The sequence below is a fragment of the Hypanus sabinus genome, chromosome 13 (genome assembly GCF_030144855.1).
Source record: "Hypanus sabinus isolate sHypSab1 chromosome 13, sHypSab1.hap1, whole genome shotgun sequence".
Classification (NCBI taxonomy): domain Eukaryota; kingdom Metazoa; phylum Chordata; class Chondrichthyes; order Myliobatiformes; family Dasyatidae; genus Hypanus; species Hypanus sabinus.
In genome coordinates this window covers 89249142-89273185 of record NC_082718.1, presented here as the reverse complement: position 1 = coordinate 89273185, position 24044 = coordinate 89249142, and the positions used below count along the sequence as shown (strand labels likewise).

At 44.2% G+C, this 24044-nt stretch overlaps 1 protein-coding gene across 1 annotated transcript in view; it reads left to right on the top strand.

Moving 5' to 3' along the window:
* The window catches only part of cux2b (cut-like homeobox 2b), a 362613-nt gene extending 357834 nt beyond the window's left edge, over positions 1 to 4779 (top strand). The window contains exon 22 of the mRNA XM_059988147.1: positions 1481 to 4779. Coding sequence (XP_059844130.1) covers positions 1481 to 1523 — 43 coding nt within the window. The 3' untranslated portion in view covers positions 1524 to 4779. The remainder of the gene's footprint in view (positions 1 to 1480) is intronic.
* Positions 4780 to 24044: the final 19265 nt, after the last annotated feature.

The following is a 24044-nucleotide window of genomic DNA, read 5'->3' as shown; positions in this document are numbered from 1 at the left end:
AAACAGTCAAAGTTTCGGGCCGAGACCCTTCCTCGGGTCTTGAGTTGCCTTTGAGCTCATGTCTGTGCATTTAGTGTGTTCAGCTCCTTGCTGAATAGTTGAATCCAGCAAGATGGACAATTGGCCTCGTCCTGTGCCGAATGATTTTACCTGTTTGGGATGTGAAATGAAATGAGTATAAATGATTCTCAGCGACTTCCTAGTTCTCCTGCAGATTAGCTGAAGGCTCTGGTCTCAAGTGATCATGCACAGTGGAAAGAGTTCTCCTGAGGTTTTGAAGAGCTCCAAGATCTCTTCTGCTCCCCAGAGCAGTGGTCCCCAACCCTGTTACCTTCTGACAAACCCTGCCGTTGTCCTTTTCAAAACCCTAACTTAATTGAAACTCATCCAAGGGTAGTTATGTGAGAAGTCTCTTCAGTATTGGCATTTTTCTGCTCTGTGCTCGCACCCATTAGGAGCTAGTTCAAGCTCATTACACTGTGGATCATTATTAAATTAATCACTTTCTATTAAATCCCACGACTCAGTTGCAAAACGACAGTACTTCAATGCTGCTATAACAGCCTGTTCGCCTTATCAAGAGGCTTGTGAGCCATTATGGTTGAATGGACCTTCCAATGGTTCAATATTTTATAGAGGTTTGTTTTTAAAATTAATTTAAATGAGCAATAATCTTTATTGCCGATCCCATAAGTGGGTACTTTTTCATTTATTTTAAAACAATAAAATATTTTACTTGCCGTGTAACAGATAGAATAGCACTATTAACAATTCTACAACAGCCACTAATTAAGGAATACTGTTCCATTGGAGCCCATTAAAAGGATGTGTTTTAATTAATTCATTTCATTGAGTTTTTATTTTCAGAGAAAAAGATCCTTCAAAATAATGTCGAAGAGAACATTATTTCACATAAGTACCCATTCTAAAATGGGCCTGTCCATGGAATGACATAGTATGAGTGAGATCCTTACCGTGAAACTGTTGGTGGAGGTTTGACTGACACGGTCGATGTACTTTGTAGAAATATGAAATTGTAAAAAAAGGTTTAACCTTAAGTATCCCAAAAGTTGATCTGCTTACACAGTCCTAATGTGCATTTAAAACAAGATGTCTTTCAAGCTGCTCCTAGTTTTTAATTTCCTTAAAGACCCAGCAGCCTGGCCTAATAGTTACTCAGGACTCCTCACTCATTTGCTTAGGGAAGGTTTCAGGATTTGAACATTCTGCAGAGAAAATGAATTAGATGCAAGCCCCTACACTAATCATAAGCCTAAACAAATCAAGAAAATAAGAAGAGGGATGGAAAAGGACAAATCCAACTCAAAAATGGTTGACCTGGCAAAGAATTATAAAGAACGTACAGTTAATTGGCCCAGTCAACCCTTGCTGACAAATAAAATTCACTTGAACTTCCTTTCACTCTTCCTAATCTAATTCTGTCAGATAACCCTTCTCCTCATATCCATAACTGTTTCAGAATTAATCAACTCAGCCACTCCTTGTGCCGCCAGGACCAGTGATGCAAGTTAAAATGATGGCCAGAGCAAGAATACTCAAGTTCCAGGAGACCCTCCATGTTACGGGGGAGGACTACAGTCCCAGATACTCGTCCGTATTGCGATTTTCCGCACTGCAAAACAACATCAACCGCTCACGCACCGAGAAATGAAAGCTGAAAAATAAAATAAAAATTTACACACAGATTCTGTGAGAGCGATATCTTTTTTTTAAAAAAACTCTGACAGTTTTGCTTGTGATTCGTGAATTCTGTAAGGGCGAATTTCCGTTACCCAAACTTCTTTAGAGCAGTGGTTGCTTGTGTAGCCTGTGGGCTGAATGCAGCCCTTGATGAACCACAATAATGCGACTCATGAAACACAGTAACACAGGACTTGCTTCCGTACTTTACACCTGCTGGTTTGTCCTGGCTAAGTGCTGCACAACTTGCTTCTGGGAAGGAACAATGTTAGCAAGTCCAAAGGAGTTTGAGATGGTTAACACTGCTGCTTTGGAAGGCATAATAGGAAATAAATAATTTCTGTGAATTGACAAACACAGTTACGTATAGAGGGTGCTGCAGATTTAAATTTATGGATCATCATAGAAAAAATTTGGTGATTTCCTGGTCTGGACATTACAGTTGTGTGTTAAACAGGGAATTTGCCAGTTGTATAAGCTCAGTTTTTTTGTGTAACAAAATCCAGCAGTAATGTTAACTTATCAGGCAGTCAGGCAAATTATGGTTTAAAATGCTTGAAATTTTATAAATCAGGATGTACATCACCTAACTCGATTACAGATCATTCAATTATATTGGAATTGATTTAATTTATTTCCTATTGTTTTTAATAAAGCCTCATAGATGCATTTTACCTCTCAAGTCTTGAGCCAGTTCAGCAGCCGAAATGAGTTAATCCTTTGAACCTGTTCCAAATTGAATCCATCTGGTTTTGGGGGTGTGTTTCAATGGATTGCAGGGCTGTCGCTGCTGTATTGAGTGTGTTCATATTTTTAAACTTGCTTTCCCTGTCTCAAGCTGCTGATTCTTTTCCTGTTTGTCTCTACCACTTTATTTACAGTCTTGCCCTTGGCAATCGTATCACGTCAAGTCCTCCCTAAACTTGCTTCTGGAAGGCAGCTGGTAAAGGTGAGAGACTTTTCGGGTGGACACCATCCATTCCATTGCCAAAATTGGTGGCCAAACATTTTGATTATGATTTCCATTCTGGTTCTGAAATGTTGGCTTTCTTGTACCACAGTGAGGCCATCCACTGGGTGGAGGAGAAACACCTTATATTCCGTCTGGGTAGCCTCCAATCTGATGGCATGAATATCGATTTCTTCTTCTGGTAATTGTTTTCCTTCCCCCTCCCCTCTTCTTCTATTGCCCACTCTGGCCTCTTGCCTCCTCTCAACTGCCTATCACACCCCACTGGGACTCCACCTTTCTTTTCTCCTATGGTCCACTCTCCTTTCCTATCAGAACCCTTCCTCTCCAGCCCTGTACCTTTCCTACTCACCTGGCTTCACTTATCACCTTCTAGCTCTCCTCCTTTCCCTCCCACTTTTTATTCTGGTGTCCCGTCTCCCCACCCCCCCACTTTCCTTTCCAGTCCTGAAGAAGGGTCTCGGCCCAAAATGTTGGCTGTTTATTAATTTCCATAGATGCTGCCTGATCTGCTGAGTTCCTCCAACATTTTGTGTGTGTTGCTTTGGATTTCCAGCCACTGCAGAATTTCTCGCATTTAAGATGCACTTTGTCAATCCTGGCTGTGTTTAACCATTGTTGGGTTAAAAGGCATGGTTTGAATTTGCAGAATCAATCCATTTTGCTCTCCAATTTATTTTTACTGCTGCTGCTTACTGGCACTTTCTTTGATTTATAACGCTGGGTGAAGAGTTAAGTCCTATGCCGTAAGATCTTGTCTTTTGTTGTCATGGTTGCTTGCGTTTTGAGTCTTTCTGTCTTAGAAGATTTTCCAGATAATTATTCGCTCTTGCTTGAATCCTCCCAATCCCCTTTACGTTTATGTCGCCGATTCAGCCATTCTACCGTTTACATCATTATTGAACCAGGTCAATGACCTGTGCTGAATCTTAAGAAATCTGGGACCTCTAACTGCCTGTCATAAGGCTCCGCTTATCCCTTCATTTTGATGGACTTCTTGATTCAGCAGACGCTGTCACATGGGAGGCTTGCTTTAGACTCCATGAATGTGGGATTATACACTTCTTTATATATGGCCACCATACTGACTGCGTTACTGGACTAATGATCTTGATGCCGGTTATAAAACCCCAAGATAGATATTCAAACCCCAACCAAGTAGCTGGGGAATTTAGCCTGTTAGCTAAAAATTATTATTTTAAAGTAAATGCTACAGAACTATAACATGGCCATAAAATCCACTTCTTTCACCTGGTGTCCAATGGCGAAAGGACTCTTGTCCTCTTTTGTGACCACGTACCATCAGAGTTGACCGTTAGCTGCATCCTAAAAGCTACCAGGTTCAAGGTGGAATTGGGGATGGACAGTGATACCATGTTAATCTGTAAAATGCTTTACTGAACAATTGTGTCTGAAATTGCGATAACCAGGAGTTTCCTTGATGGTATCCATGCGAAGGTCCCGAGCCACACTGAAAATGATTGATGGTTGATCTGAAGTGGGGAGATTTTTTGACGCCTGTTTAAATGTCAAGGTCCTAAATAGCTGGGAGCTGCACAGTTCATGTCAAGTGCATTATTCCAAACTAGAGATAATGGGAGTTGCAAACATCAAAACACCTATTCGAGAGACAATCTATTAAGTATCTGTTCACTGTCATTATTTATAGCACTCATTTAACATAAAAACTTACAGCATTAGAAATTTGCTGCAATATTCACTGTTGAAAAAATGCTTGTAGTTATTCTATTACTTTTTTAAAAATCTTTTTCAAGCAGGCGTTTTGCCCTCCACAAATACACGTAAACTTGATAACAAATTATACACTGGGGTTTACAAGTGTTGTGAAAATCAAAAGTTTGAATGATCAAATGTAGGAACCAATGAATTTAGTCGCCGGGATTCTTTGAAAGAAATGCAGAAGGAAGATATTTCCTAGCTGAGGGCAGTAGACAATTTTAAAACAAATATTTCACAGAAGGATGTAGCAGGAGAGAAATATTCTCAGGCAAGCAGGGTCCAATTTGCTGAATCTTTCCATGGGGGTCCATATAGATTTTGTAAAATAGGACTTGAACCTTTCCCTTGTAAAGTAGAAAATTCAATAATAAAAGCTGTTTAAAAATGCTGGTAGATGTCCTGTCCTTATAATTATAGATAATCTCAAGCTTCTTCTGCAGGTTCTGATGTTTACTGCTTTTGATGACAAAGATTAAAACCTGGAAGCCCCTGCCTACAGTGGTCAATCCTGATTTTTCCCTATAGTTCATCTCCAATATGACAGAAGAAAACACTCCAATAAATAATTGGTATATTGACTACCAATGAACTTGTACATTGATTTAAAAGGTAGTCGTTGTTCTGCCAAAACCTTCGTTAATTGGCTCCTCCAGTTTTTTTTTACTGCTGTGTGGATGATTTATGGGAGACATCAGACAGTGATCCCAACATTTCAGCTTTTACAAGCAGCGTTATCTAATTATGTCAGTATTTAATACTGCCGTTGTCAAGTGTTAAACCCGTTTCATTGCCAGTGTTATGTAAAGCTATCAGATTCATAGCACTTGGGATACGGAGAGGATCTATGGTTTCTTTGATGAGACCCTGTTGCTCCACAGTCCATAACATGAGTGAGTTGATTCAGCAAATATCTTACAACTTGCCCCAAAACTGCTGGGTCCTGAATTTTTATTTACCCTTCCAAGTATGGGGTGGAAATATAGCAAAGTTTGGGTTATTCATTTATGAACAAACAACCCTAGTTCTGGGATTGTAACTCCTTTACCAATGCATTTATAGTTTAATTACAAGTCTTCCATATACTTTGGTTTTCTTAAGTGCTCTGCAGACTTTAATGGAGTAGGGGTTGTGCCTTTAAGGTGGTGGTTAGCTTCGATGGCCTTTGACATTGAGGTCAGCGAGGTTTCTGCCCAAAGGAGCGCTGAAATAACGACATGGAGTCGGTAAACTGCAGTTAAAGAAGATTTTATTCGAACTTCCCTGATCCCGCCCTCCCCGGGCGCGTATTCACAGGCCCGTGCCGGCTTTTCCCTTTGTTCCTGGCGCCCTTTTGGGACTGGCCTTTATGCCGGCACACTGGCTATTTGTGAGCCGGTTCGAGTGCGCTAGGAAGTGGGTCGCCACAGTAAGTGCTTTCTGCCCGAAGGAAGAGGGATGGGAGAGAATTGCCCAGGATGGGTGGTCTTTTAGATTAGCATGCTGACTGCGTTGCTGAGGCTGTGAGGAGCACAGATAGAGTCCATAGAGGGGAGGCTGATTCCTGCGAGGTGCTAAGCAGTGCCCGATCAAACCCTTACTGCATCCAGACAGAGTGCTTTCAACGGTGCGTTGATTAAAAATTGGTAAGAGTCGACAGGGGTGTGCTGAATTTCTTCATTCTCCTGAAGAATGAGAGGAGTTGCTGAGCTCTCTTGGCCAAGACATCAACATGGCTGGACCAGGACAGGCTGTTGGTGATTTGCGCACCTTGGAACCTGAACTTTGCTTTAGATGGGGCTCACCAGGTCAATCTACTGTAGGGCGAGATCCCTGATCATAGATTTAATTGAACACCGTGGGTAGAAGAGAGCAGGGGTTCCCAACCCTCTTGATGCCAGGGACCAATGCCACTAAGCAAGGAGGCCATGGACCTAGAGCATAGGTCTGCATTCATCTGAACGTATGCTGCCTAGCCCATAGCCCTTGCTACATACATTACTCTCTTACTTACTGCCCGTTACCCCGCTGGCGTTTTGAACAGCTATGAAGATCTTCCATCTCTGGTGGTGTTCAGGGCTTCCTTCATCGTGTCAGTAGCTTCCTCTCAGTTTTCACTACCGTCAGCCATGCAAATCCTAGGAGGAGACTCAGGAATACCATTGCACTCAGATGTAGAAGGATTCTTCATTGCTGTTTCCATAATAGTTTTGTTTTACCAGTCAGGGTTATTAGCCCTGAGCTGAACCCCTGAACCTGGAGGACCAGTGGACCACTCTTAGTCTGGCCTCTACCCTTTGACCTGTTTGGCATGGGTGACCCTACCAAGAACCAAAGCACAAGGCACTGACTCCAGCCCACACAGCTCTCTGGATCATTGAGGCACACAAGCCTCCAAACTCAATGACAAGATTGTGGTCCTTTTGGAGAATGTATTGCTCTTGGTTGCTCCTTATGAAAATCAAACTGTCTAAGTATTGGCCTCCATGTTGGCTAGGAAATTAACAACCATGTTGAGAAGATTGCCCACTTGGCTACGTTTGGCTGGAGTGCTTTCAAACGCGTGCCTTTTGATGGACACTGGCAGTCAAGGAGAGGCAAGTAGTGGAGCTCTGCCTGGAGCTTCCTGCTCCTGATCACTTATTGTCTGCCGTCATCCGAAACTAAATGTGGTAAGGTAAAAGACTGGTTGGTAAGTGTACGCTCAGTACTGTTGACATTTGCATTCTACCGTTCCTTCTCCACACTGCCCGGAAGCAGAGTCAACCTTCTGACTTGATGGTGATCAAGAAACAGATGTTGTGAATGAAATGATATGTTGCGCCATCGAAGCTAGTTTACCAATTGTGATGGCGTCCCGCTCTTGCTGGTTGCCTGTTGGGGCTGTTGCACAAGCAGCTGCTGCAAGAAGACTCATCTCAAAGTTGTATATACCATGTACATACTTTGATAATAAATGTACTTTGAACCTGGCTGTATATTTACTCTGCTCGTAAAGAATATTGAAACGGAAAGGTGTTAACCAGGGCAGTCATTCCACCTGAAGTTTTGTGAATACTGCTCCCGTTCTCAGAGCCTGCTCGGCTTGCTGCTAACGTTTGCCTATAGTGACTGTTCATACGGTGTGGTGCTCCTTGCTGCTCAAGTTATTCCCACAATGTGCCCCTGCACAGAGTGTGGGTGTTGTGCTCAGCAAGGCAGGGCACGTAGCCACGCTTTGATGCTCCGAGTATGACTGTACAGCAACTGTCCAAGTGATTCCCCACTGTGAGGAAGTTATCTATACAGACACGTATGTAATGTGGACTGGAATAATCAGAATCAGATTTAATATCACCAGCATATGTCATGGCATTTATTGTTTTGCAGCAGCAGTACACTGTAATAAAAACAATATATTACAATAAGTGTATATTAAAAATAAGGTGTGCAAAAAATTTCTTGAAATACATTAGTGGTATTAAACCTGATTCTGATTTTGAGTCTGACCCTGATTCTGAAAAAGGAGGCGAATAATACTGAGCAAATGTTCAGGGGTTCATTGACCATTCAGAAATCTGGAGAAGGGGAAGTGGCTGCTCCTGAAATGTTGAGTGAGTGTCTTTAGGCTTCTGTACCCCCTCCTTGATGGTTCAGTTTAATATCAGAGGATGTATATAGTATACTGTACAACCTGAAATTCTTACTCTTCACAGACATCCACAAAACAGGAAAACACCGCAAAGAATGGCAGAAACGTTAGAACCCTAAAGACCCCCCCCTTCCATGCCCAAACAGCAGCAAAAGCACTGACCCCCCCCCCCCCCCACCACCATGCAAGCAAAGAGACCATGATCTTCTGTCCATCAAAAAAACTACTGCCCATCCCCAGGCCAGCATGGGAGAGAGAGAGATCACTCCTCCAAGAACCACGAGAGCAGAGACCGGCAGCTCGCTGTTTCACATTTCCGAGGCCCCCGACTCAAGGACCAACAGGCTCCCACTCACCATCAGAGAGGGAGAGAGATCAATGGTTATAATGTATACTTGCCATCTCTCAGTTGACTCATTCCTCCACACATCAAACAAGTCTAATTGTTTGCAACGCTGGGCAATAACATTTGCTCTTTGCATGCCAAATAACTGCTGTCTGGAAATCTTTCTCTTGGGCAGTAGTAGTTGGAATGCACAGTTAGGGCTTAGCTGCATCGGGCCCATTTCTGTGCTGTACCTATAACTTTTTAACAAGATGTGTGGGTAATTGTATCCCTGCAATATGCCGAGATACAGCAGCATGTAACTGTGGTTGGGTTAAAATGGTTTTGTGTGCAAGAAGGATAAGGATTCTGTAAGTACTTGTCTGCTTGAGGGAAGCACAGTGACATGGCCACTGGAACATCTGACGCTCAGCCTCACCAACACTCCCTGTGCGCACTTTGCAACTTCTCCCAGTGACTGCAAACGTCTGCCCGAGTTGTCCACAGCAGTGTGCAAACTGGTAGGTTAGTTGCCTGCTGTGAATTGCACCTGTGTATAATAGGAGAGTGGGTTTTCTTTGGAGCACGTGGAGAATAAAGGTTGGTGGCCAGCACAAATTTGGTGGGCCAAAAGGCCCATTTCTAGGCTGTATCTATGACTTTTTAATGAGATGTGTAGGTATTTTCTTTTCTGGTACATGGAACACCCTGCCAGAGCTGGTTCTAGAAGGTTCAGGAGCAGTTATTACCCAGCAGCCATCAGGCTCCTGAACAGCACTCACCGCTACGCTGAACTTTCAATGTCTCTTTACAACTCTTGTTATTTCCAGTTTACCTTCTTTCGCACATTGGTGTCCGTCAGTCCTTGTCTGTGTATTTATTCTTTCCTGTAAGTGCCTGCAGGGAAAGGAATCTCACTGTAGTAACATTTACATACTTTGATAATAAATTTACTTAGAATTTTTGAACTTTGGGCATGCAGGAAGGATATGGGCTATGTGCAGAGAGGTGCAGTTTAGTGTGAATTCATGGTTGGCACAGACACTGAGGGCTTAAAGACCTGTTACCTCAAAATAAACTCAAAGTAGTATATGGTGACAAATATATATTACGATAGAAGGTTTTCTTTAACTTTGTTCCTGTGCTGTTCTTTTCAATGTTGATTAATCTTTTTCAAGATGTGGATGTAACTATTTAGTTATGTCCTTAAGATAAGAGTTCTTACCAATATCAAAAGCAATGCTGACGTCAGCATGTGGAGAATGCCCTTTGCATTAGCATTGGCCCAGGACGGTTCATGTGCAGCTTGGGAAGGGTGGACAATAGGTAGGCAATTATAGATGCAGCCAGTACAAAGCTGAGAATGGATGAAGCTTGTGGCAGGAAGGACTGAGCTAACTGGTTCGTCGGAGCAACTGAGGCTCCTTGTGAGATTTTATGCCACCCCTTTAAGCAGAGGACTTGATCCGGGGTGGGAGGATAAACAATAAACTAGGGGATTCGGTGCACCAGGAAAGGAAAGTACACCTTGTCAAATCAATCTGAACCTAAGTTCCCCCTTCATGGAAGATTCTCTGGAAAATGTGTATGATTGATGTCGAGGGAAGTAATCGCTCACCTCCAGAACTTCTAGAAAGGTTACAGGACAGAGAGCAGTACAGCACAGTTAGGCCCTTTGGCCTACAATATTGTGTCAGCCGGTATAAACCTGGTCCATGATCAATCTAACCCTCACCTTGTCTACAGCTCATAACCCTCCGTTTTTCTTTCTGGGCGTCTCTGAACTCCCGCAGTATATCAGCCTCGACCACCACTCCCCCCAGTGCATTCCAGGCACTTGTCACTCACTGTGTGTGTGAAAACAACATGCTTACCTCTGACACATCATCCCTAAACTTTCCCTCCATTCACCTTAAAAGAAAATCGTCTGCTATTAGCCATTGTCCCAGGGTGGTGGAAATTGGTTGTTCACTCTGTCAATGCATTATGTGAGATAATGGCCTGGCTGCCATATCTATTCCTCCTTAAAGGGCATCAAATGTCAATAAATAACCCTCTGCACTCTCTTTAAGGGTTTCACAAACTCTTGAATTGAAAAAACTTAAAAGTTTTGTACATTTTAAAAGTGATGTAAATACCAGGCAGTTTGCAACAACTGTCTGGAGGAACTCTAAAAATTCTTGCTGTTGGAAATATCTGTAAAGTTATGGTGACTTAGAGGAAGTCAAGATAAATAATGGCCCTTGTATGAGCTGTGGACAAAGGCGAGGGTTAGATTGATCATGGACCAGGTTTATACAGGCCGACACAACATTGTGGGCCAATGAAGAGGAAGCCGTGGATTTGCTGGAACTGTTTCCTGAGAATGGGAAATGGTACAGGACACATCTGCAACTATCAAACCCTTTAGTATGGTGATCCAAATGCAAACCCTTTCAAGCTCTGAGATACATAATCCTGAACAAATTCTTCTGATCGATCAAGGAAGGAAAAATATCCCTTCAAGACCTTGTGACTACAGTACTTCAGGATATATGGAGCTCAACGTAGCTGGAGGACATGTCATCTGTGAAAGTAAGGTTTGATCTCACATTTCAAGGCTGTGTTTCTCAAAGGGCTTGGAAGGGAAGTAATTCTAGGAATGAATGTTTCCTTATGGCTTCCAACATACCTACATAGGCACAGAGGTGTTTGTATACTGCTGGCATCAAGCCTGCACTCAATGAGTTGGGAGGGCCAAATGCTATGTGATGCCATCTATCTCATCCTTCAGAAAACTCAAACAACGGCATAAAATCCAATGATCCTTTTGCTCTTGTGCCAAACTATGACTCCCTGGAAAATGCATCAGTACTTGTTGACTGTGTGCCTGGATCGGACGTGATATTAGAAGACCACTCGTGGTGAACTGAAATAAACCATAAAACTTTTAAGCACAGACCAGTCATTTTTTCCACACTAAAATTGCAGCTGCTAGAGCAGATGTTCTTCATGCTGCAGCTGATACGCCACAGCTACTGCTCTGGAGGAGAACACCCCTCAGAGGGGCCTTTATACAATCTGCTTGTCCTGTGGATCCTTTGTAAAGAGTTGTGGTTAAGACAAACCCATATCTTCCACTGTACATCCTGAACTTTTCTTCATCCTGTTTAAATTATGTGGGAAATCCCATTGGAAATGGCCTGCTGTTCTTAATCACTTCCTTCGCATGGGAACGAAAAGTGTCCAGATTTTACCTTGTAGCCCAATGACCAGCAAATTGCAAAGTTTTTTTTAAATTTAAAAAGTCTTCCTGGAAAGCTCCTGTGAAAATTTCCTCAAGCTTCTGACCGTTAAGCACGTTCACAAGTTTCAGCTGTTGCTGACATCTCGTGTACCTCACAGAGGCCGTTCCAATCCCCACCGCTCTAGCCATCTAGCCATCAACCCATTTGCACCTGTGGGCAGATTAGCTAAAGTCTGCCTTGAGATAAGAGAAGTTAATGCCGGGTTTAGAGAAAACACCTAAGTTCCAGAAGCTACCGCTAGATGCGCCATTACAGTGAAAATGGTGTTTGTTAGTTACTGCCTGTTATGCCATCGGTGTTTAACCCAGCAGTGAAGGTCCTTGCTCTCTGCTCGGTTCTCTATTGTGTCCTATGTGTGGTTCAGGGTCCTCATTTCTGCCACTACGTCGCCAAGTTGTCCTTGGTCTCCCGTGTATCCTGCACCCTTCAGGGGTCCAGTGAAGTGCTGTCTTGCTGGTAGAGTTGGCCTCTCTTCTCATCACGTGCCCAATCCCATCTCCAGCGTTTCCTCAGGGTGATTGTGGCCACGTCCTCTTGGTTGACACTGAGTCGGGTGTGGTTGTCACGTGAACAAAGTCCATGGAGAGATGTAGCTGGTAGGTGTAAAAATAGTCTTTTTATTTGATACATACACTCATAAATAAGCTTTTGGAGCCACTCGAGAGAGAGAGACCCCCCCCCCCACAACCTAACATTACAGCACACTGAAAGGACAAAGGTAACGGGACTATTTTATAGCTACAATGCCTTCACAATACTTCCTTTGAGTTACATGTAACTTTTCAAATACCTGGATCTTCCCATCAACACACACAAAATAAGTGTTAATTACCATTGTATTCATGCAACGGGACGTTGATTGGATCACGAATATGCAGTTAAGTGCCTGTTTCCTGATCTGCTCTTTACTGTTCTGAGCTGCAGTTTAAATTTAATCTACAATCCATATTCAGATCTGAAGGTTGGTTGCTGAAGTCAATATTCTCTATACTGTATGTCGTAACCTCAAAAACACCCTAACAGGCCTGCCTCGAGGTTGAAGTGGTGGAGCTATTAAAAAGACAGCAAAATAAAGGAGTAAGGTTCTATCCACTTTGCCGACACCTTTTACCTCAGCTGACCATACTAAGGATTGTTCAGCACTGGTCAAATGTCTGTACAAGAGGGTGGAGTGAATGTCAGCTGACGTACCCACGCCTTTCGTGCTGCTAACGGAAATATTAGCTCCATCTCTGGTCTACATAAAATGCTACATTCTCACAGCTTTAGAAAGGAACATGACTGAGTATGGAGAATCTGAGGAAATTTAGAAAAAAGAAAAATGATACCCCTTAAACAAGTTCTTTGTTTAATGAGATAAGTAATTATAATTAATACTTGATGTGATTACTCTAAGTGAAGCCATTATTAAGAGAAATTAAAATTATATGGCATATCACTAATCAGCAACATAAGAATAGGGACTAGTGATGAAATAACACTGTCCTTCCACTGAAATACTGGTTAAGTTTCGCAGTTGACAGCTTTATTTTACAACCTTTTGTCATTTATCATTTAATGTGTGCAAGCTTCATGCAATGAGCCATTATATTACGCTTCAAAATGCTCAGCTTCTCAAGACTCAGTGAAATGCTTCATCAACTACCATTAGTTTTAAAATCCTAATGGTGTATTGTAATTACTCTAATAGAAGGAAAAAGTGAATGGCTGTAAAATGATTTCAGAGATACTACGTGAGAACCCTGGCTGTTTATCCAGTGAGCTGCCGAGATGGGACAACCGGGCAGTCCCCAGTCTGTTGTGGGCAAGACCAAAAGGCATAGGAGCAGAATTAGACCATGTGGCCCATAGAGTCTAGAGAATCATAGCTCATTCTCTTTTCCTCTCCTCAACCCCATCTCCCTTTTTCCTTTGATGCCATGTCCAATCAAAGAACCTATCAATCTCTGCCTTAAATACATCCAGCAACCTGGCCTCCACAGCTGCCTGTGGTAACAAATTCCACAAATTCACCACCCTATAGCAAAAGAAATTTCTCCACATCTGTTTTAAATGGACACCACTCGATCCTGAGGTTGTGCCCTCCATGGTAGACTCCCCCACCACAGGAAACATCCCTTCCACATCTACTCTGTCTAGGCCTTTCAACATTCAAAAGATTTCAATGAGATCCCCCCTCATCTTTCTAAATTCCAGTGAGTACAGACCCACAGACATTAATTCCCGGAATCATCCTTGTGAACTGCCCCAGACCCCCTCCAATGCCAGGTCAGGAAGCGGCCTGGTCAAGGAAAGTGCCTGGTGTGAAAAGTACTAGTCTTTGGCTCGAGAATCTTCCGCGAGGAGACTACACCAGGCACAATTGCAGAGGGTGAAGACATGACCGCTAAGCTGATTCCGTGTGCTACATGCATGATGTGGGAGGTCAGGGACACTGATGGTGCCCCCGGCTGCTACAGCTGTGGAAAGTGTGTCCAGATTCAGCTTCTGAAGGAGCATGTTGCAGCACTGAAGAAAGAACTGGATGACCTCAGGTTTATCCACGAAAATGAGGGCTTTCTGGACAGGACCTACAGTGAGGTTGTTACACCGAGGATACCGGAAGAGAGAAAGGGGGCGACGATGAGGAAGGAAAGGATGCTTGAAGTACAGGAGACCCCAGGGGAAGTACCTCTCGTAAACAGGTTCACCATCTTGGAAGCTGTCAGGACAGAAGATGCTGCCAGTCTGAGAGGCGGACAGGTCTGCGAGCCGAAAATTGGTGCAGAAGCAGAGCCGAGGAGTCAGACATCAGGAAGAGCCATGGTAGTAGGGGACTCCATAGTAAGAGGTACGGAAAGGGGTTTCTACGGCAACAGGCAAGATTTAAGGATGGTGTGTTGCCTCCCTGGTGATAGGATCCAGGACATCATGCACCGATTGCAGGGAATCCTCAAGGGTGAAGGTGAACAGCCGGAAGTGGTAGTGCATGTCGGCACAAATGACATCGGGAAGAAGAGGAAGAACATTCTGCAGAGGGACTTCAGAGAACTCGGCTGAAAAGCAGGACTTCCAGGGTGGTTATCTCTGGTTTGCTTCCTGTTCCTCATGCTGGAGAGGGCAGGAACAGGGAGATAATGGATCTGAATGTGTGGCTGAGGAAGCAAGGATTTACATTCTTGAACCACTGGGATCTGTTTTGGGGTAGGGATGAATTGTACAAAAGGGACAGGTTGCACCTTAATAGGCGGGGGACCAGCATTCTGGCAGACAGGTTTGCCACTGCAACACGGATGTTTTTAAACTAAGTAGTGGGGGGGAGGGGAGGAGCTGGAAATATAAGGATGGAGTTAAAGGGAAAGTGAAAATAAGAAAAGTTAAAAAGGACAACAGGATCAATGGAGCAGAAAGCTCAAGAAGAGATCATACAGTATGGCCAAGTGAAATAGGAATTGATATGAAAGGAGAGGGGAGTAATGAATTAAAAGTATTATATATGAATGCACGAAGTATAAGGAATAAAGTAGATGAGCTTGAGGCTCAGTTGGAAATTGGCAAGTACGATGTTGTGGGAATAACAGAGACATGGCTTCAAGCGGACGGGGCCTGGGGGGTCTGTCCAAGTCCTTCTGCAGCCTACCTGTTTCCTCAACGCTACCCACCCCTCCATCAATCTTCGTGTCATCTGCAAACTTGGCAACAAAGCCATCTATTCCAGCATCTAAATCATTGATATACAGCATAGAAAGAAGCGGTCCCAACACCAACCCCTGCAGAACACCACTAGTCACTGGAAGCCAACCAGAAAAGGGTCCTTTTATTCCCACACACTGCCTCCAACCAATCAGCCAATACTCTAAACATGTTAGTAACTTTCCTGTAATAAAGGAAAAAGCAAGCCTGGGTTGTGCTAGTGGTGCTGCATTTTCTTTCAAAGTCCTCGATTTGGTGGGGGGCGGATCATTCCCATAGAGCCCTGTCTTAATAGAAACTCAATATGACAGATAAAAGCCTTTGCATGCATTTTCATAGGGTCAGGGTTATCTTGGGTTGATTCTTAAGTGGGAGGATGAGTCACCAGAGGTCGAGGTCCACTCCAGTACCAACGACATGGGTAGAAAAAGTGACGAGTTCAGGGAGTTAGCTGCTAAGTTAAAGGGCAGGACCTCCAGGGTTGTGATCTCAGAATTGCTACCCGTACCACGTGCTAGTGAGGCCAGAAATAAGAAGGTAATACAGTGTAACACCTTGCACTCTGGTGCAAGAGGGAGGGCTTCGGACAGGATGGTTTTCACCTGGAACTGGAGAGGGACTAATATCCCGGTGAGAAGCTTGCGAGTGCTGTACGGAGGGGTTTAAACCAGAGTTGCAGGGTGGGAGGGGGGCTGGGAACCAGAGTCCTGGGGCAGATAGTGTAGTGGTCGTGGGGATAGTAGAAGTTAAGTTGACAAACAAAGACAGCAACTGAACGGTTGAGTATGGTGGGACTTAACATGGGAGTTATAATGCTGTAACCATTGGTGAGAATTGGTTGCAGTAGGGGCTGTCCAATGCATCACAGAGGGGCAGGAATTAAAAAATGTTAAAGGGATTAAAAAGTGGAAGGGTATCATTACTAGACAGGGAAAAAGTCAAGGCAGTGCTTAGAACTGGCTGGAGAGCAGGTCTACATGGATGGAAATGAGGGAAAAGAGAGGGGCAACCATGTTAATGGGATTATAGACTACCCCATAGTAGGATTTAGAGGAGCAGATTCGCAGAGGGATAGCAGACAGTTGGAAGAAAAGTATGGCTGTAATAGCAGGTGATTTCATCTTTCCACATGTGGCCAGGGATCCCACACGGTGGAAGGACGGGATGGGATGGAGTTTGTCGGATGTGTTCAGGAAAGTTTCCTAGCACATGGAGCACATCCTTCCAGCCACACTACCCAGCAACCCACCTACTTACCCATAACCTAATCACAGGATAATTTACAATGACCAATTAATCTGCTAGATGGTAGGTCTTTGGACTGTGGGAGGGAACCAGAGCACCCGGAGGAAACCCACGCGATCACGAGGAGAACGTGCAAACTCCTCCCAGAGAGTGGCGGAACTGAACTCAGACCACCTGAGCTGTAATAGCATTGCGTTATCCGGTCTGAGGGAGGTGCATAGAAGTTATGGAGAGCAAGGAACAAATTAGGTACTTGAGAAGTGTAGGAAATGCAAGAGAACGCTTAAGATAGAAGTCAGGAGGGCATGAGGTGAAGGAGAATCTCAAGGGTTTCTACAGATGTATTAAGTGCAAAGGATGAAGGTTGTCCTCTTGAAAACCAGCATGTCATCTATGCATTGAGCTGAAGGAGAAAGGGGGGCATTAAATGGGATTTCTGCAGCTGTATTTACTTGGGAGACTATCACGGAGTCTGTCGAAGTGAGGCCAGGGACCCTCTGCAGATTTCAGAGGAGGCGGCATTGGCTGTCGTGAGGTAAATTCGGGTGGATAGATTCCCCAGGGCGTGACAAGGTGTCCCCTCAGACCCTGCGGGAGATGATGCAGAAATTGCAGGGGCTCCAGCAGACGGATTTAAACATCCTTAGCCACGGGTGAGCTGCCGGAGGATTGGAGAATAGACATTTTTCCATTGCTCAAGGAAGACTCTAAGGATAGTCTGGGAAATGATAGGACGGTGAGCCTAACATTAGTAGTAGGTACATTATTGGATTGTATTCCAAGGGCCAGGTTATACACACAGTGGCTGCTTTATTGGATACAAGATTGGATTGTTAATGCAAATATCTAATCAGACATTCATGTGGCAGCAACTTAATGCATTAAAGCAGTTCAGTTGTTGTTCAGACTAAACATCAGAATGGAGAAGTGTGGCTTAAGTGACTTTGACCGTGGAATGATTGTTGGTGCCAGATGGGGTGATTTGAGTATCTCAAGATATCTGAGATATAACTGCTGATATCCTTGGATTTCTGCATGCAACGGTCTCTAGAGTTTACAGAGAATGGAGTGAAAAACAAAAAAAAAACATCCAGCAAGTGGCCGTTCTGTGGGTGAAAACACCTTGTTAATGAGAGAGGTCAGAGGAGAACAGCCAGACTGGTTCAAGCTGTCAGGAAGGTGACAGTAACTCAAATAACCACACGTTGCAACAGTAGTGACCATCTCGGAACGCACAACTCATCAAACCTTAAGGCGGATGAACTCAGCAGTAGAGGGCTATGATCATACCCTCAGTGGTCACTTTTTTAGCTACAGGAGGCAGCTAATGAAGCAGCCACTGGGTGTAAGTGTAACTATTTGGATAAATGGGGCCTGATTAGAGGCTGTCAGTGTGGCTTTATGCATGGTAGATTGTATCTAACCAATCTTATAGAGCTTTTTGAGGATGTTACCAGGGAAGTTGACGAAGGAAAGGCGGTGGACGTGATCTACGTGGACTTGAGCAAGGCCTTTAACAAAATCCTGCATTGGAGGTTGGTCATGAAGGTTCAGTTGTGTGGCATTCAGGAGTGGGTAGTAAATTGGACTTGACATTGGCTTAGCGGGAGAAGCTAGAGAGTGGCTCTGGACAGCAGCCTCTCTGGCTTGTGACTAGTGGTGTGCTGGGTCCACCGTCGTCTTGTCATTGATACCAATGGTCGGGATTGTAGTGCGGTAAACTGGATGAGTGAATTTGCAGATGACACAAGAATGGGTGTGTGGCGGGCAGCGAGGAAGGCTTATCACACACAGCTTGCGGGGGGATCTGGACCAGCTGGAAAAACGTGCTGGAAAATGGCAGACGGTGTATAATGCAGACGTGTAAGGTGGCTGAAGGACCGGTTTCTGTGCTCTAAGACTCTATAACCTGCCTTTGCAACGCCCAGAAACCATCAGTTATATACATAAGCTTGCCGGGTGATAAACAATTTGAATAAACAAAAAGCCGCACACAAGATGCTGCAGGGACTCAGCAGGTTCAGGCAGCTCGGTGGTAAAGAATAGATGGTCAACGTTTCAGCCCATGACCCTTCTTCAGGACGGGAAAGGAAGGGGGGGGGAAGGAGGATTACTAGAGGGTGACAGGTGAAGCCAGGTGGGTGGGAAAGGTCAAGGGTTGGAGAAGAAGGAATCTGATAGGAGAGGAGAGTGGACAATAGGAGAAAGGGAAGGAGGATGGGACACAGGGGGAGGTGATAAGCAGGTGAGAAGAGGTAAGAGGCCAGAGTGGGGAATAGAAGAAGAGGGGGGGGGGGTTGCTTTTACCAGAAGGAGAGATCGATATTCATGCCCTCAGTTTGGAGCAGAAGAGGAGGCCGTGGACCGACATGTCGGAATTGGAATCGGAATTAAACAGAACTGTGATGTAAGAATTCTTGTCAATTATAGGAAGGGCCAGTAGTTGGATGAGAAGTCTGGTGTCTGTCAATACTTTTGTGCTGCTGCTGTTCGCACGGGCAAGTAAGAAATTTTAAACTACCAGTCAAACATTAAAGACTATCATGTCCACAACTAGCAGTAGTCCTGATGAAAGATCTCCAGCTGAAACATAGATTATTCCTTTGCCTCCACAAATACTGCTTGACCTGCTGGTTTCCTCCTGCAGTTTGCCTCTTGCTCACAGCTAACATTTCCCTTACAGAATTAATTTCAGATGGCAGAATCAATTTTTAATCAGCAGTATGTGACTTCTCACGTTATAAGAGGATGTTTACCAGCTACAAATTATGATGTGCATGTGTTTTAAATTTTAGTTCAACAAAAGAATTGAGATGGTTATCATCTCTTATAAAACACGAGTTGGAGATGACGCTCTCCTGCAGTCCTCTGCTGCCACCTGGTGTTAGTATGGAGGTAAAGATTAACCAATTACTCAAGGTGTCTCCTGCTTTACGAATGTTCGTTTTACACCACTTCGCTTTTACAAAAGACCTACATTAGTAACCTGTTTTCGCATTACAAAGAGGATTTTGGCTTTTATGAAAATTTTTCCCGTGTAAATTAATGGTTCTTCGCTTTACGCCATTGCAGCTTTAGAAAGGTTTCATAGGAACGCTCTACCTTTGTAAAGGGGGGGGAAGACAGCTGTATTCCTATTGAAACTGAAAACTGCGTTGATAATTTTTATCTTTTTGCTCTTGTTCTTGATTATTCTTCCTCCAGAGCACTAAGTATTTCTGGCAAACCTCTTCTCACTCTTCTCATCCTGATTTTAACTTTTCCCAGTGTGCAATTTCTTCTGCCCTTCCAGCCCTTTGAGCTGCACGGCTGAGCAGCTTCCGATTAACCCTAGCCTAATCACGGAACAATTTCCAATGACTTGTTAACCTACTTACGGAGTTCTTTAGACTGAGGGAGCAAACCTACACATTCCACCGGCCCCTTACTGATGACACTGGCATTGGACTCGCAATATTGTTTGCTACAGCTTTGATGCTTCAATGCTGCCTCAAGAAAAAGCTACCCAACTAATTTCAATCATTATATACTATTCTGAACTAGCCGCCTCATAATTAACTAGATGTCATTCCCACATTTATCATTCCATTCGTCGTCCAGGTGGTGACTGGTGGGGTGCCACAGGGCTCGGTATTGGGACCACAGCTGTTTACGATTTACGTCGACAATTTGGATGAAGGCATTGAGAATAACATCAGCAAATTTGCTGATGATACTAAGCTGGGTGGCAGTGTGACATGTGATGAGGATGTTAGGAGAATTCAGGGTGACTTGGATAAGCTGGGTGAGTGGGCAGATACTTGGCAGATGACGTTTAATGTGAATAAGTGTGAAGTTATCCACTCTGGGAGTAAGAACAGGAAGGCAGATTATTATCTGAACGGTGTAGAGTTAGGTAAGGGAGAAATACAGAGATCTAGGAGCCCTTGTTCATCAGTCACTGAAGGTGAATGAGAAAGTGCAGCAGGCAGTGAAGAAGGCTAATGGAATGTTGACCTTTATTACAAAGGGAATTGAGTACAAGAGCAAGGAAATCCTCTTGCATTTGTACAGAGCCCTGGTGAGCCCACACCTGGAGTATTGTGTACAGTTTTGGTCTCCAGGGTTAAGGAAGGGCATCCTGGCTGTAGAAGAAGTGCAGCGTAGATTCACAAGGTTAATTCTTGGGATGTCTGAACTGTCTTATGCAGAGAGGTTAGAGAGACTGAGCTTGTACACACTGGAATTAAGGAGATTGAGAGGGGATCTGATTGCAACATATAAGATTATTAAGGGATTGGACAAGATAGAGGCAGGAAATATGTTCCAGATGCTGGGAGAGTCCAGTACCAGAGGGCATGGTTTGAGAATAAGGGGTAGGTCATTTAGGACAGAGTTAAGGAAAAACTTCTTCTGCCAGAGAGTTGTGGGGGTCTGGAATGCACTGCCTTGGAAGGTAGTGGAGGCCAATTCTCTGGATGCTTTCAAGAAGGAGCTAGATAGGTATCTTATGGATAGGGGAATCAAGGGATATGGGGACAAGGCAGGAACCGGGTATTGATAGTAGATGATCAGCCATGATCTCAAAATGGTGGTGCAGGCTCGAAGGGCCGAATGGTCTACTTCTGCACCTATTGTCTATTGTCTATTGTTGTTAGGTCGCATCTGGAATTTCCAGTTGGCGGACGATTTCCCTCCACGACTGACATATTGGGAAATCATGTACTTGGCAGGTTACAGCAGTGGCCTGCCTTTGCCTGCTGCCAATCATTCCATTAGTGAGCCTAAATAGACTACAGACACTGTCTCAGCCCCCGAGCTTTGGATTTATCTTGCTAAATGTCTCTATCTCCTTTAGGATACACCTTAAGTTTTTTTTTAACTCTAATCAAGGTTTTTTTTTGTTGGTTTCTTTAGACCCTTTCATTGCTTAGTGGGAAATTTAGTTTGATAAAGTTCCTGCAAGGTATCTTGAGTCCCTGCCGGGAAGGTTTCCCTAAATTGATTCCCTAAATGCAAGTTCTGGTTGTTCAATGGGAGCAGGGACCAAACTTAATGCAATAGTAGATTCTGCAGGGATGAAGAGGCGAAAGATTGCTAAAGATGATTTACTCTCTGGTGTTCAGTTGTAGTAGGTCCTTAAGCAGATCTCTCTGTGGGACAGAAGGAACAGTACTATTGGCACGCTGAACATTTGCTCAAAAGTTCAAAGTAAGTGTATTATCAAAGTATGTATACATCACCATATGCAACCCCGAGGTTCATTTTCTTGCAGGCATACTCAATGAAAACAGGAAACACAATGGAAACAATGAAAGACCACGCCCAACAGAGCAGACAACAACCAAGGTGAAAAGAAACAATATGCAAATCCAAAAAGAAAGAGAGAAAAAATAATAAGAAATATCGAGAACATGAAATGGAGACCTTGAAACTGGGTCCAGTTCAGAATGAACAGTTCAGTGTTGGGGTGAGTGATGTTGAGTGAAGTTATCCCCTCTGGTGGTTGAGGGGTAATAAATGTTCCTGAGCCAGGTGGTGTGGGTTCTGAGGTTCCTGTGCCTTCTTCCTGGTGGCAGCAGCAAGAGGAGAGCATGCTCTTGGAGAGAAACAGGGCAGCCCACTGCCCTATGTGTACCAGTACTATTCAATGTGCTATGCAGAATCAATCACACTTTCCTGAAAGGAAGTGAAATGAGACCACTCGTTTCCATCTTTTTTTCCTGAACTTTATGTACTGTAATTTGTAACTAAAATATTTCTCTACTATTTTGTCAGTTCCACCCATAGATTTCATCCTCTCAGAAGGATAAATTCTGAAGACTTGAATTATAATTTCAGAGGATCATTCCATAATGATTCAAATGCCAAGCCTGCTGTTTAATTATTTTCTCCACCTGCTCCCTCCTGTGGTATCGGATTATAAGGCAACTCTTCTCTCAATGATGCTTCTACTATTGTCACTCATGGCATTACTTTCCATAATCCTTTACTTAAGCTGTTGTGAGTAGGGAAGAGGGTAAAATTGGCACTGGGCCCACCTATGATGTTCCTTCACGTCAGTGGCCATTGTGTGAGTGGTCAGTGTTAGAGTGGGCAGGCTTTGGCTCAACAGGCTTGGGCGAGAGCAGGCGCAGGCTAGAACTCAAATGTGGGAAGTTAGAGGCTTAACAAGTGTCAGCAGGATGGTAGTTTTGGCAGCGGAGTGCTCCTCCTGTGAGGTGTGGGATTTCAGGGTACCTAATGGTCTCCTTGGTGACTACCCCTGAAGGAAGTACACCCAGGACCATCTGAGAGGCTGAAAACTTCACAGATGAGACTTTTACAGAGGTGGTCACACCCAGAGTGTAGGCTTCAGACAGGAGATGAGTGACCACCATGAGAAGTAAGAAGAGTAAGCAATCAGTAAAGGGCCCCCTGAGGCCATTCCCATTACCAACAAGAATATCCCTTTGGATTCTGCTGGGGTGAGGGGATGACCTATCAGGGCACAGCAGCAGCAGCCAGGCCAGTTGCTCTGTGGCAGGCTCCGAGGCTCAGCCGGGAAGGGTGAAGTCAGGCAGAGTGATAACGATAGGAGACCTGATAGTTAGAGGGATGGGCAGGAGGTGCTGTGGCTGCAAAAGAGAAGCCAGGGTGGTGTGTTGCCTCCCAGGCTGCAGCAGGTTCTCACGAGGGAGGGTGAGCAGCCAGAGGTTGTGGTGCACACTGGCACCAATGCCATACAGTAGGGAGAAAGAGGAAAGAGTTTCTGCACAGTGAGTATACAGTGTTAGAGAAGAAGCCGAAGAACAGAACATCCAGGCTAGGAATTTCTGGATTGCTCCTCGTGCCACGTGCTGATCATGGCAGGATGGTACAGATGAATGAGTCATTGAGGAAGTGGTGCAGGGGGTAGGGTTTCAGATTTCAGAAACAGGAGCAAAGTTAGGCCATTTGGCCCATTGAATCTGCTCTGTGACTTCACCATGGCTGATCCGTTTTTCCTTCTCAACCCCAACCTCCTGCCTTCGCCCCATAACCTTTCATGCCCTGTCTAAACAAGAAGCTATCAACCTCCACCTTAAATATGCCTGATGACCTGGCCTCCACAGCTGCCTGCAGCTCTAGCTAAAGAATTTTCTCCTAATCTCTATTCTAAATGGACATAGCTCTATTCTGGTTATAGACTTCCCTGCTATTGGAAACATCCACTCTCTCTAGGTCTTTCAACATTTGATAGGTTTCAATGAGATCTCCCTCCCCGCCATTCTTCTAAACTCCAGCGAATAAAAGGCCCAGAGCCAAATAGTCCTCATACCTTAACCCTTGCATTCCCATAATCATTCTCATGGATTATGTCAGCACATCCTTTCCTACATAAGGGACCCTAAGTAGCTCTCAATACTCCGAGCGAAGCCTTACCAGTGCCTTATAGAGCCTCAGCACCACACCTTTGCTCCGATACTCTCGTCCTCTCAAAACGAAAGCTAACATCACATTTGCCTTCCTCATCAGCGACTCAAACTGAAGTTAACC